The 14126-nt window shown below is 35.8% G+C and overlaps 1 protein-coding gene across 10 annotated transcripts in view; it reads left to right on the top strand.

Annotated features, from left to right (window-relative positions):
• Positions 1-14126, top strand: part of CDH18 (cadherin 18) — a 548781-nt gene that overhangs the window by 354302 nt on the left and 180353 nt on the right. For all 10 annotated transcript variants that reach the window (XM_040548564.1, XM_040548563.1, XM_040548562.1 and 7 more), the window contains one exon: positions 11717-12197. In XM_040548564.1, the coding sequence (XP_040404498.1) occupies positions 11970-12197 (228 nt within the window). In that variant the 5' untranslated portion in view covers positions 11717-11969. The remainder of the gene's footprint in view (positions 1-11716; positions 12198-14126) is intronic.

Genomic DNA, 14126 nt, shown 5'->3' with positions numbered 1-14126 from the left:
ACGCAAAGTGCTCGAGGTGAGGCCACACCAGAGCAGAGTGGGACAATCCCTTCCCTCAAATGGCTAGTAGTGCTGTGCTGATGCACCCCAGGGCACGGCTGGCCCTTTTGGCTGCCAGGGCACACTGCTGGCTCATGTTCAACTTGCCATCAACCAGAACCCTGAGATCCCTTTCTGCAGGGCTGCTCTCCACTCTCTTGTGTGGATTGTCATTGATTGTCATCAATGCTTTACTTCTGAGGAGGATTTTCTTTTATTTGTTCTTTTTTGACTTCCATAATTCTTTATTATTATTATAATTTATTTGAATTGCACCCAAGTTCAGTATTTCTGATAGTGTTTCGTAGATAGTCTCAACTTTATAAAGCAGTACTAAGATGGTTACCTAGGCAGTGTGGACCTTGCAAGGTTTTACTCTCCAAAAGGGCCCCATACTCTTCTTGAATGGTGCGTAGAGTTCAGCTGCCTTCCACATAGGTCTCTCTGTGGGATCCAGCCATTCCTTGTGGCTCTGTCTGTAACTTCTTATATTGTTATCATCTCATATGTCCAGATAGTTTTGCCATATCCAGTGGTTTCTGGTCTTCTGTTCAGCTAGCTTAACCCCAGGCCAGTACACGTTCCTCTTTTCCACAAGCTTTCCTGCAGCTAAGCAGGCATGTCCAACCCAGAAGCTGACCCTGCTCTGAGCCACAGGTTGGATCAGGTGATGCCCAAAGGCTCTTCCTGACCTCAGTTTTGTATGATTATACATGTGATGTCAGGGTGTTGTCAAATTGGTAAAGACTTCATGGCACTTTCAATGAAGCCAGCAGAAATTTGCTTTGGTATTGTGTGACACTCAAAAATTCAAACTTTAAGTAGAATTCAGGTTACTATTTCTTCTTTGCAGGGAACAAGAAGAATGATCTTGGCATTTTTGATTATTTTGCCAGTAACTGGCCCAAGTAGATGGTGTTATCTGTCAAAAGTTGGGCACTGCTTGACCTCTTAATGCTGGTTTCTCAAAATCTTTATTATTTGTACAAAATAGCAGGATATTCTGAAAACTGAAATGTTTTGTCAGCCACTCAAATTCTTCCTTCCATGTATTGCTGTAATTAAGGGGTTCTTTATATACTTACTGTGGGCTTCTGTGCGTTATAATGTTTATAACTTATAATACGTTAATATAGGTAAAAAATCCAAAAGTACACAAGATGCTCTCTTGTGTAACCAAAGAATGCAGCTGATGCTGAGTGCTACTGAACTTCAAGTAAAAGTTTGTCTTAGTTAACTTAATGGGAATTTTGCAGTTTGCCTAGGGGGAATCAGAGTTTCGTCATTTGAATCCAGCATAAGAAAAATGGGCTAAGTTGGTCATAACTGTGATGGACAGTTGGAAATACAAGTTCAGCATAATTACTAACCAAGGAAAAAATTTGCAAGTAGCATGCATTAAATGAAGAGCATATTGGGAATTTTCAGTCAGGAAGTTATTTAATTGCAATGTTTCAGTTTGTGAAAAGCAAAAATGTTTATAGAAGGTTGCATACACCTGTTTATATGAAGGCTCAAATTTACTTATGCCATTTAAATGTTTTAAAAAGAAAATGACCTTTGCTTTGAAAGTTAGTTGATTCTAAATGTTAAAATATTCAATTTAAACAAAATATTTTGTCTGTTAAATAGAAGTGGCTTATTTGCCTTGACTCAGCTTTATTTTCCTTCATTATTTCAATAATGTTGCTACATTAAAAAATGGAACAAAAGTTCTGTTTTTCTTCCTGTCTTGTTATGTACCAAAAAAGCGTAGATTATTTCAGAAACAGTGGTGGCAATTTATGTTTTGGTTCAAAAGAAAGGGAAAAATCAGCCAGTAAAAATATATTTTAGTTATTTTCTGTATTAAAATATATCACATTTTAGGCATGCTTTCTCACAGAACAGTCACCCCTCTTGACACACTGGAAAAGGAATATTTTCAAACTTCAAGCATATACAGTAAGATTTATTTAAAACGATAGGTCATTTAATATTTTTCTCTAAGACACTGAGATATGGGTTTAAGTAACCAGTAACATATTTATCATTCTTATAATCTAAGAAACATAAATACATTGCACTTGAAATACTCTAAAATTTTGATAACAAAAATATAATGAATAGTTTACATGACTTTAAGAGTTTCAAGCACAGAATGCTGAACTAGTAGCAAAGGATGGGAGGTAAATGTCTTCAATTCTTTCTTCAGCCTTTGATGTCTACATTGGGCCACCTTTCCCTTTCTTTGTTTTTTGTTTGTTTGTTTATTTTACCATTCATTTGGGGTGTTATACTTCCCAGAGGAGCTCCTGCTATTCATTTTTGAGAAATAATTTTTTAGTACAAATAGTACCTGTGGACTATGCACAAGAAGTCAGTTGCAAGTTTTTTTTGTAGGTAATTGCTCATCAGAGTCTCATGTATGTGCTTTCCTCCCAGACTGGTTGACCTGACCTTTATAAATGGGAGGAATGACTCAAGAAATCACTGACATCTTTATTTTCTTAGCAAGTTCCTTGGGAAGGGAAACAGAAAATAAGAAAAGGCTCTGCTGCTTTGGGAACACAAAAGTATCTTTGTGCTGTCCTACGTACCTGTATTGTCCTTGGCTAGAAGCATGGACTCTAGATATAAATGTAGGTGGATTTGTCTCTGTTTGAGGCAAAGAGAAAGGCGTGAGTCAGATACATGATTCATCTTTCTTTGTTTAACAGTTGTTCCTTTCACAGCAGGTAATGGCTAGCATGACTTTGTCAGCAATTATAGCTTATAGAAACAGTGGCTGGGTTTTATCTGACTAATTGTGTTGTTACTGTGTTGTGGTTTTGCCAATTGCTCTCTGTATATAGTTGGAAACAAAATTTCTACAGTCGTTGATTGTGGCAGAGCACTGTTATCTTGAAGTTGCTATGTGCCTGCTTATTATATTATATTATATAAAAAGTTTTGTATGCCAACTGAGGACAGGCTTTGAATCTCTCAATCATGTTTTAATGTCAAATTTCCACTAACTATTCATCGTAGTTAATAATTGCCTGTCTATATGCAATACTGTTTGCAAGCTAAGTTCTATTCCTGTTTTGTTTGCAAACTTTGCATATATTCCTTTGTTCAGGAAAGATATGTTTCTCTACCCATTTGTACTCTCTTTCATACAAGGCATTTGCTCAACAGGGTAACAAATCCATTGGTTTGTAGTGTATAATGCTTTCCTGTACCCAGTCATATAAAATGCCTTTTACTAACCCTTTTCAGTGTATTTTCAAAAATGAATGAATCTTTCAAATCATCTCTACAGCTACCACTCACTGTAGCCATTCATTGTTAAAGGCAGCATAGAGATCACATCTCATCTTGTGCATCATCTAATCAACGTGTCAATTGGACACACTTTAAAAAATCCTGTTATGATAATAAAACTTGAATTCCATGCTGGTTCTAATGGATTTCTTGTGCTGTTATGGATTTTTGGGTGGTTTATAAGTAAAAAAGAATTTTGATTGTAGCAGAGTAAAAATGAAAGGACTATACACTAAACCCTTTTGTGTGTGTTTGTGTAGTGTTTCTTGTTCTTGTTTTCTTGTTAAAAGAGAAACAGTTCCTCTTCAAAAAGCGTTTTTGTGTGTATGTATCACATTGGGCCTTATGGTACCTAGAATCCTTTTTTGGGGCCATGTGGAAGCCATCTCCTTTGCCATATACTGGGACTGGATTAGTTGCCCAGCTATGATATGCCAGAGTTGTACTCTTTATAATCAGTGCCTCAGTTGATGCTATCCATTCAGGAGTTAATTGAAGCTTGTATTTGGTGTTTAGCTACACACACGACGAGAAGAGAGTACTTTGATCATAAGTATGTATTGCTGTCTATAAAACTGGAACTAAAGCTGCTACTTTAATGCTGTCCTGGTTTCAGTTAGGACAGAGTTAATTTTCCTCCTAGTAGCTGGCAGGGTGCTATGTTTTGGATTAGAATGAGAAGAGCGCTGATAACATGCTGATGTTTTAATTGTTGTAGAGCAGTGCTTACACCAAGCCAAGGACTTTTCAGCTTCTCGCTCTGTCCTGCCAGCGGGCAGGCTAGGGGTACAGCAGGAGCTGGGAGGGGACAGACCCAGGACAGCTGACCCAAACTGGCCAAAGGGGTATTCCATACCATCTGACGTCATGCTGAACAATATATAGGGGTGGCTAGCCGGGGTGGAGGGGGGGGCCGGCTGCTCGGGGATAGGCTGGGCATCGGTCAACGGGTGGTGAGCAATTGCATTGTGCATCCCTTGTTTAGTACACATTATTATTAGTAATACTATTACTATTATTATTGTTGTTATTATTTTCCTGTCTTAATAAACTGTCTTTATCTCAACTCACAGGCTTCACTTTCCCGTTTCTCTCCCCCATCCCAGAGAGGGAGGGGGGAGGGTGAGTGAATGGCTGTGTGGTGTTTAGCTGCCGGCCGGGTTAAACCACAACAAATGCCTTGGTATAAGACAGTCTTGAATTTATGTTTATTAAAAAAAGTGTCATCTCAATTATTATTCAGGAATTTCTATTGCCATAAGCAACATTAAAACCTTTTTAATAGCTCTTTTGAATGTACATCTCCTAAGACTGTTTCTGCTTTCCGTGTTCTCGATTCATCCTCATGCTGTTGTTAGGTAGCACGAGTGGGGTTTTGTCCCCTGGGGAAGCCCATCTATGTATAACGTGATTAATGCAGTTTAACAGAAGTGTTAGCAGGAAGTAGCTCTGCACAGAGCTGCTTGTGCTAGCTCAGCATTTCTGTTCTGTTTTAATTGCTGTTAGGCTTTACTTCCAACTTTTTGCATAACAAAATCGGAATTCCAGTTCACATACTTCATTCTGTAAGGAATGTGTGGTGATTTCTATGAATAATCACAAAAGCTTTTATTCATACTATGCCTATTCTGCTTTATGACCCAGATAGTTAAAATGATGCCACCTATTCTAGCCAGTGAGGTAACTTTATTAAGGCCTAAGCTAACAGGGAGTATGTACTCTGAACTAATTTAAAACTGGCAGTGAAAGCCAAGGAAAAATGAAGACAATCTTTAATTTAAAACTCCATTTGAAACAATGATGGTTAATAGTTAGGGCTGCAGCCAGAATTTTAAATCAATGTTTTGAATTTCTTTATTCCATCTTCACAAAACAGTGAGAACTTTAAAGGAAAGCTGGAAATGTCAGTGTGTTAATGCTGGATGAGAAGTTTTCTCTGGCCTGTATCATTTTCCTTTTCAGTCTCAAGATATAATTAGTATGGTAAAGTACATTTACAAAGGAAAATATCAGACCAATCTGTTGTTCTAGAAATAAAGATGAGTCCATATTTGTACTGTGTTGAAGTCCTAGGTATGAACTGTCTAAAATCAAACATATAATGGAAATAAGAACAAAACCACAAGTTGTTTCAGTTAGGCCTCTGAAATCTAAATTATTTCAAATCTAAGATCGTATTTGGCAGCTGTAAGCCCAAAGAGATGGCTAAGCTTTATTTTTTTGTGTGATTTTTATGGAATATTAATAGTATATTGGTTCCCTTGATTTAGAAGCTACTGAAATTTTGCAGAGTCAATAAATCAAGAAATTTTAATAAGAATCTAGTAATAAGCCTAATGAACTAGGTAGTAAAAGGAAGATAAAATGAATATTGGGGAATAATACCTACCTTGAATGGAGGAAGAACTGGAGAGAGAAAAATAGACATTCTTAGATTTAAAAAGTAGCCTGGATTATGAGCATTTAGAAGAAATCTGTGATATAAACTGGAAATTTAATTGAGGCTTCTGACATTGTCTCTGGGGGTGTCTGAGCCAGCAGGAAGAATGGAGTCTCATACGTAGGAATTGTTTGATGGATGTCTGTCAGTCAGAATACTATTTAAAAAGTCATCACACATTACCATCTGAGATAATTTGATGAATTTAAAATATTTTAATGCTAACTCTGAAACAAAATAAAACTACTGTTAACTTTAAAAAATCAAGTGGGAAGAGTAAGAGTAATTTATTAATTTCTGGGCAGTGTATGATTTTGGACATCTAATCACAACATTAGGGCATGTTGTAACCCATATCTGTGCTGTCAAATTATTTTTGTGTTATATAGTATAATGATTTACTTTCCAGAGGACCAGGCCAAAAGAAGGACTTGTGTCTGGAGTATTGCTTTTCCTATTTTAGAATGTCTCAAAATATGTGATTTCCCTTTGCTTAATAATATCCTAGGATACAGCTGTTGTTTTTGTTATTGTTTTGTTTTACAGCTTTTAGTATGACTGTTCCTTTTTTTTTTTTTTTTTTTTGAGGGGTAGGAGGTAAGGAGGGAGAAGAAACAAAAAAGGAGGGCGTTTCTTTTCTTTTCCTTGGCTTTTATTTGGGCACTGTCAGCAAGAGTGTTGTACTCATCTAAATAATTAATTTTGCATAATGTGTTTCTCTGGTTTTAAATTGAACCTAAGAATCTCACAGTTTACTACTCATACCACATAACAACCTGCAATCATTAAGCTTATGCAGTTATCCTTATATTGCTATATTATTTTATATTGTTATATTGCTTTATATTGCCTTTTTATTTTCTGAAACAAATGTCTCATCAATTGACTTTGTTTCTGAGGTGTGCAGGAGAATGTGGAAGTTAAAAAGCTTTTCTGGTATGGAAAGTAAAAAAGCATAGGGAAATAAATACTGGGTTTTGCACTCTCTTGACAATCTTGGCATACCAATTCACAGATCCATATATTTGGTGTTGAATTTTATTTTGTGATTTGTATTTTCAGTTAATGTTTTCCTTAACTGACTTTCTGTTAAACTGTATAAACTGGATTTCTTACATTCCACAGGAATCGTACTGCTTGTTTTCTTTTTTTATACACAGTTTCAGGTCTGAGAGAAAAATCATCTCTGATAGCTTCACATAGAAGCTTTCACAGCTGCAGCTGTTTCCACTTGAACTTTCCAATTTGCTTCTTTATCTTGATTTATTTTTCTAAGTGAAATTTTCAGTGGCTTTGTTTTATCTTACTCTTAATTTTCGTCTGTTACTTATCTTTTTATAATATCTGATTGCTTGTCTTTCTTGGATCCCTTTTTTATTTTCTCACTTATTTTTATCCACACCTTTAGCCCCACAACAGGATTTCTGTTTCCTTATGGGAAAGAAAAAAATATTTGTATTCCATGGAAGCTTTTTTTGTGTCTATTTCTATTTATTTTGCAAAAGGGATTTTATGTAAAATAATTTATTAAATGAAAAAAAGTCAGTTATAGCTTAGCAGTTTTTGGCTTAGCACTTCTCAGTTATAGCTTAGCACTTCTTGTGTTTTGATTGTTAGAAGTGGTCTTTACCAAAAGACTGTGTGTAAGTGTGAAAAAGGTACAAGAAATCGCACCTTTGACACTGCACACCCATGAGCTGGTGTTGTTGGCTTAAAGAGATGAGTTTCTCCCTGGTTCTTCATGAAACTGATACAGTTTCAGGCTGATAAAGATTAGCTTTCAGAACCAATATATCTTTGCACATAAATTCAACAATTATTTGGGAATTCAATATCTCATGCACTTATCTCACAGATAAAAGAGAATGTCTGTATGCTATCACAGTGAAAAAGTAGTTCACCTTCCCATTTCTAAAAGAAGTGACAATATAGAGCTACAATGTCTAAACATTTGTAGTTATTGAAATTGCTATTAAACTACTTTAAGAACATTTCATTACATATTTTTTCTGGGTTTTATGCTCATATACATAACTACAACATAAATGCAACAAAGGGACAAGATAACAACATGTAATACAGTTTTTAAATGCTCTCCAAAACAGTTTGAACACTAGTTCTGTCAGACTAGCATGTGCAGAAGGCATTGTTCCTTAGAAAACACTGATGATTATATATAGTCTCTGTATCACATAGCCTAAGAAAGATTTTGTGCTTCATCTTCTCATGCAAAGTCCCAGAGTTTGGGGAAAGACAGCAGAGATCAACTATAGATGGGCTACATGAACCGTTTCCCTTCATCTACCTACAAATTTCTTGCCTTTTTTTTTTTTTTTTCTCTCCTGCCAGTTGCCAGAGTTCCACGGAAATATTGTATATATTCTGTTGACCATCAACCTCTGCTTCATTAGGATATTATTTTTTGTTTTTATCCTTATTTTTCGTTCTGATACTAGCCCATTATTCTGTCTTTGGTCTCCAGGTCAATATAATGTTATTTCTGCAGTGTTGAAGGATGTAACACTGACAATAGACTATGCACAGGAAGTGCAGAAAGAAGGAAATATTTTCCTGTCTGATTATTCATACCTAAGTAATGACATTGAAGTTGGTCAGATTTTGATAACATCAGAATTTTCTGATAGGGTAGAAGTCTAGAGGGCGGTGTGCAGAACTGGAATTCAGAAAGCAAATGAGAAATGCAATTTATTGCAAGTTCCGTAACTAATTGTAGCTCCATCGCAATGGGACTGAAAAGGGTTCCTGAGGGATTTAAAAAAAAAAAAAAAAAAAAAAGTGTGCAGCTGCGTCGAATGTGCATCTGCAAAAATGAATCATTCATATGAACTCAAATATGTGGTCAATTTGGTTATGGGAGATGAGAGACACTGAGATTCAGGACAAGTCTCTGCTGTTAATGATGTCTCTCTTGCGGTGGTGCATTTTGCATCGCTGTGCTTATACTGGTTTCCTGGGAGTTCATTATAGAGGCTTGCTGCCATGCTAAGCAGTAACTACTCTGCTGTAATGATTTTCAGCATTACTGTAGGACTTTCCCACCTCATCTTATTTAATTATTTATTTTAATTTTAACTTACTCTGACAGTCTCTTGAGATACACAACTCATTTTCATGAGGGCTCCCAGGAGACAGCAATAACACAAGTCTACTCTGCAGCTGCCTGCATCATTATAACAAAACCCATAAAGCAGGACACTTCATTTGAAGCTGCAGATGAGAGCACTGAGCAGTCAACATCTCAGTATATTAGCGTAAGGCAACAATTAAAGGCATTTCAGAAAGTTCTGTCTTACTTCAGTTGCTCACAGTTCTGGTTTGTCTGTTCTTTGCTTTCCTGTCTCTTTGTTAACCATTCCAGGTCCTTCCATCTGTACTTACTCCCTGTAGACAAACTTTGTTGTCTTCATGGCAGAGATTTTTCTTTTGTTATTTTTTGTGGGGGCCAGGATTTTTAAAAAATGAATGTTTCTAGTAGACCTTTTGAAAACGTGTGCTGAGTAACTAAGAATGAGGACCTTTATACTGAGCATTAATTAGGATTTGGTTTTAAAATAAGATTATAAGAGCGAAAACACTTCAAAGTATCTTCACTAAATATCCTTCCTTTTTTAATTGTCATACTCGTCATGTGGAAACTGTTCTCCAGGCTTCACACGCAATTCAGTATTATTGAACCATGGATTTCTAAGCATGATTATAACAGGAAGTAGACTCCATTGTCATCTCTCTCTCTTTTTAATTTATTTATAAAATATGCATAATAATAATAAAAAATAAAACGGGTTGGGTTGGGTTGTGTAACAGGTAATCTCTAAACTGAATTGAATTACATAGTGGTTCTGGCACAATGTAAATTCAATTTCTTCTACTTTATGTTAATCGTAAGAAGAGCAGACACTTCTGAGGTGAAGAAGCCCTTTGTATTTCTTTTATTTGTTCTAATTCATACATGAGCCAGGCTGTGTAAATAACACGGTTTACAGAATCCATCATGGTATTTTTGAATTTGCTCTGTGGATGACTTCTGAGAGAGGTGAGAAACAAAGTTCTGTATAGTAAATCTTGATTTGTGGATATCTAATGCATTTGTTTATATTTACTCTTTTATAAGATATGAGTTTTCCAACACCACCATCCCCACAATTTTTTATAAAGGAAAGTTCAGTAGTAATGATTTCAAATAGATCTTAAATGTGCCATTCTAAGGAATCTCAATGCACCTTATATACAATTTTTTAACTTATTATGCACTGCTTATAGTCTTATGAACTGCTCCCAGACATTTCCCAAGATGGAAACAAAGGGAAGAAAAATAATACTGGAATGGATAAAATTGCAGCCTTACCATTTTGTAAGGTACTGCTTATTTTTAATGTACCTCTGAAATATAACATTGACTTATCTATTTAAGTAGCTCATCTGTAAATATAGGAATCTTTAGGGGGAAATTGTATGCCTCAAGGCAAAACTGGTTTCTAGCAAGAATAAGGAGAGAATGCAGAAGGGCAAGGAAACCAAGGAAGAAGATATGGTTAGAAACAAATGTGGCTCAGAATGTCTGGTTTCTCTCCCTGGTATGACTTAGAACATTTAGCTCTGAAAAATTCCTATTGCATCACATTTGTACTTAAGAAGGTAATAATGCATTGGGTTGTATGAATCTGTTCAGAGATGGGATGTGAGACTTCTAAGAAATCAGTGGTTTTGTAGAGTTTGAGGGGAGATTACTTTGATATAGAAATAGAAAGTAGGGTAAAACGTAATGCTAAAAAAAAAAAATTCCATTCTTCAGTGGAAAATACCATATGGAGTTTCTTTTTAAATTCCTCCCTGGACACAGAAGGCTGGTGGTATTCCTTTACTTCAGCATAACACACTGTCCTAAACTGGGTAACAGCGGTAGAAAGTATGTCCTTAATGGGTATTTCTGATGTACAACACACTCTTGAACTACTCTTCTATTATTCTGATGAGAAACTTTCTTACTTCTTCGTGTTTCTGTTCATGAATTTATTGTGTTTCTGTTCACTAATTTGTAATGGCTTTATGGTACCTAAACAAAACCAATGGTAGAGGGCAATTCTATATTTTTTTATATTTATTTGCATGTTTAAAGTCTACTAATTGATCGATACTTGATATATTCAGATATGTGATCAAAATATTTGCTCGGGATAACTATTTCTCTGAGGTTAAAAAATTATTTTATGCTACATCAACTTCCATGTACATTTTCGTATGTTACTATTGTAGCATAAAAAAAGTCATATTTTCCTTTTGAAGTTGAGAACATATTGTCACTGGGAACGTAGATGTTTTTATAAAAATAATATAAATCATCTAAACATCGGTATCTGAATTTTCTGTCAATATAGAATAACTTTGAGAAATTCTAGTATGATATTGGTTGGAGTTTAAGTAAAGAACAGGAGGTGAAAATGCACATTATGACCCTGCTCTCCTACTGACTCAGAATCCTCAAAGCCCATTTTGGACACTTTTCTTTGAAAGCCGTCATAGCCTTGGTGTTTTTCACCATGCTGGATCTCTGTGCAGTATATGCAAGATCAAAAACTCATCTGAAATGAACTACCAATTGCTATATGTCTAATGACACTGTAGTAGTGATTTTATTTTACTACAAAACCAGATCAATGATTTGTAGTTAAGAGCCAATAGAACTATCCTGGATCATCCAGTTTTTACTAAGCTATGTTACCCATAGCTTGGAAGAGCCATGCTAATTCTTAAGGTATTTCAATAAAAACAATCACAAAATATTTTTACAGAAAGGGATGAAAAGAAATTTTAGTTAAAGTGAGAGTCTTTGAGAGACTGGCTAGTGCAGCTGTGAATATAATCTAAGGTCAAAAAGCTGAAAATTGCTGGTTTTAGTGATGAGTAAGTGGCTTTCTTTTCTTTCCCTATTAGATAGAAAATGGTCGGCTGTGGAGCTCTATTGTGAAGACCTCAGAAGAAATATCAATTTTTCCAGTCAGCTTTTCATAATGTAAATATAGTTTGAGCTTACCCCAATGGGCAGCTAAACCATGAACACGCAGAAAAACCCATTTTGGACTGTATTTCTGAACGAGGCTTCACCTTCCATCTCGGGAACTTATTAAAGGATTACAGCTGAAAAAGACAAAAGAAAGAAAACTTTGACCAGGAACCTTATCCTACAATGAGAATTGCAAGTACATCTTGTATCTGCCCAGTCCTATTTTGTCTCTGTTTTGTGCAGAGGTGTTATGGAGCTGCTCACCATGGCTCCATCAAGGTGACTAGAAATCAAACCAAACACATAGAAGGTGAAACAGAAGTGCATCATCGTCCCAAGCGTGGATGGGTATGGAATCAGTTCTTTGTTTTAGAAGAACACATGGGACCAGATCCTCAGTATGTAGGAAAGGTAAGGTCATTGCCTTTTTGTTTTTATTTTTCCATCCCCTGAAATGTGGCACAGATAGAGTAAAACCAAGTATCTCCTTATATGTCACCTTTTTAAGGTTAACACCACTCAGATTGCTTTATATATGCACAGTGAGCTTGCCTGTTCCCTATGTATACTTTCTCTGTTTATTATAAGCAGAAATATTAACAAAAGTAAACAGGATGAAGATATTAAAGTATGATAACAGTGTTTCTTCTGAGTTCAACTGAACATGGAGTGAATGCAGCTGGTGCTCGTATCAGATTCTGTAGAACCTCAAATACATAATGCTTAAATATGTAAGCCATAAAGGCTTTTCCAGACTATTTCAGAGTAAGATTCAGTTCTACTTCAGGGAATATGATAAATACAGTCTAGGTTCAACAATGTATTCAGTCCACATAAAGGGCAGGGTGGAAAAGTGCTCTTCCAAAAGGAAATCTCTCTGTGCCTTTCGTATAATGAGAGGCAGGAGGTATATACTACTTGTTACAATTCATCAGGAGTCTGTAGGACCAACAGGCCCCGCATTTATATTTTGAATTACATAGTGAGTGAGCGAGTGTCAGGTGTAAGGTTCATCCTGATGCAGTTGTAGGCTGGCCAACTGAATTCTAGTTTATCATGTGTAATGTTATCTACATAATTTGTGTTTTAAATTTGCATTAAAATAACAGAAAGTGTATGTATAGGTTTATTGCAAGACATAGGACAGATGAAGCTTTTCTCCCCCTGCATGCTGTCTTTCAGCATAAAATTTCGTATTATCATCAATGAAATTGGAGAAAGAGGTTGAATAAGAGGGGTGAGGAAATATGATTAATAGGGATAAAGCATGGAAAAGGAACTTATTCATTTTGCCTTCAGTTTGCATGCAAGATGGGAATCTTGAAAATCATTTCTTAGAATATGCAAAATATCTGAGGAAACTAGTAGCTCCTGAAATCACAGATGCCTGGTAGCAAGGGCTTTCAAATATGAACAATATCATTTGAACTAAAAATAGCAACTGGAGCATTTTTGTTTACGATACTGTTAACACAAAGATAAAAACAAACAACAACAAAAAAAAACACACGACTATTTTGTTAGGCCAACCTTAGTAAAATACCAAGTACTTGGCGTGCTGAACATTGTATAGAAAATTTAGGCTGGGGAGGGACTTTTATAAATCAAGATAATGGATTGCATTGATAGACAAGCTTTTAAAATAGGTGAGGTGATGAGGGCATATTGCTCTAGACTTATCTTAGACTGATTAATATTTTCATGTATGATTTTGGAATAGAAGAAATATTCTATAAACCTGTTACTGATACAGAGCTACGTAGGAGAATCAAAACATTATCTGGAAAGAGATAGATGCCATGAAGAAGACTGTTAAATGGAGATACAGAGTAAACCTCGGGACCACAGTGTGATAAGGCTCATACAGAATAATATCATGAATTTTTGTTACACACTATTGATTTGTCAGGTGTAAGTGACAGAGGAAGAGGAAGATCTGGTCATCAGATCAATTACAGGCTTTGCTGTCTTACCTTAAAAAAGGCAAATATGATTCTAAGCAGCTTTCAAAGTAAATCATGCTTGTCTTTATGAAAGCAGTTACAATCATGATTGCATGTAAGACTAGAGACCTGGATACAGTATGCAAAAGGATGGCTTCTTCAAATTTATGTTCCTATGAGAATGTTATATATTTTCTTTCATCCTCAGACCTCTAAATTAATGCTACATTTACGGAGATCAATGAATAGGATTTCTTTTAATCCTTTGTGGTCAGAATGTGACCACATGCCTTGTCAGAGGATACTTCTTCCTCTGTACTTACCAATACTCCCCCCCGCCTTTTCCTGTAAAAATTCCCTGTGGGGTTCTTCATTTTCTACTCTGAGCACTTCACAA

This window comes from Cygnus olor, chromosome 2, assembly GCF_009769625.2.
Source record: "Cygnus olor isolate bCygOlo1 chromosome 2, bCygOlo1.pri.v2, whole genome shotgun sequence".
In the NCBI taxonomy this organism is placed as follows: domain Eukaryota; kingdom Metazoa; phylum Chordata; class Aves; order Anseriformes; family Anatidae; genus Cygnus; species Cygnus olor.
The sequence above is the reverse complement of the archived record's forward strand: the minus strand, read 5'-3'. Positions and strand labels throughout refer to the sequence as shown.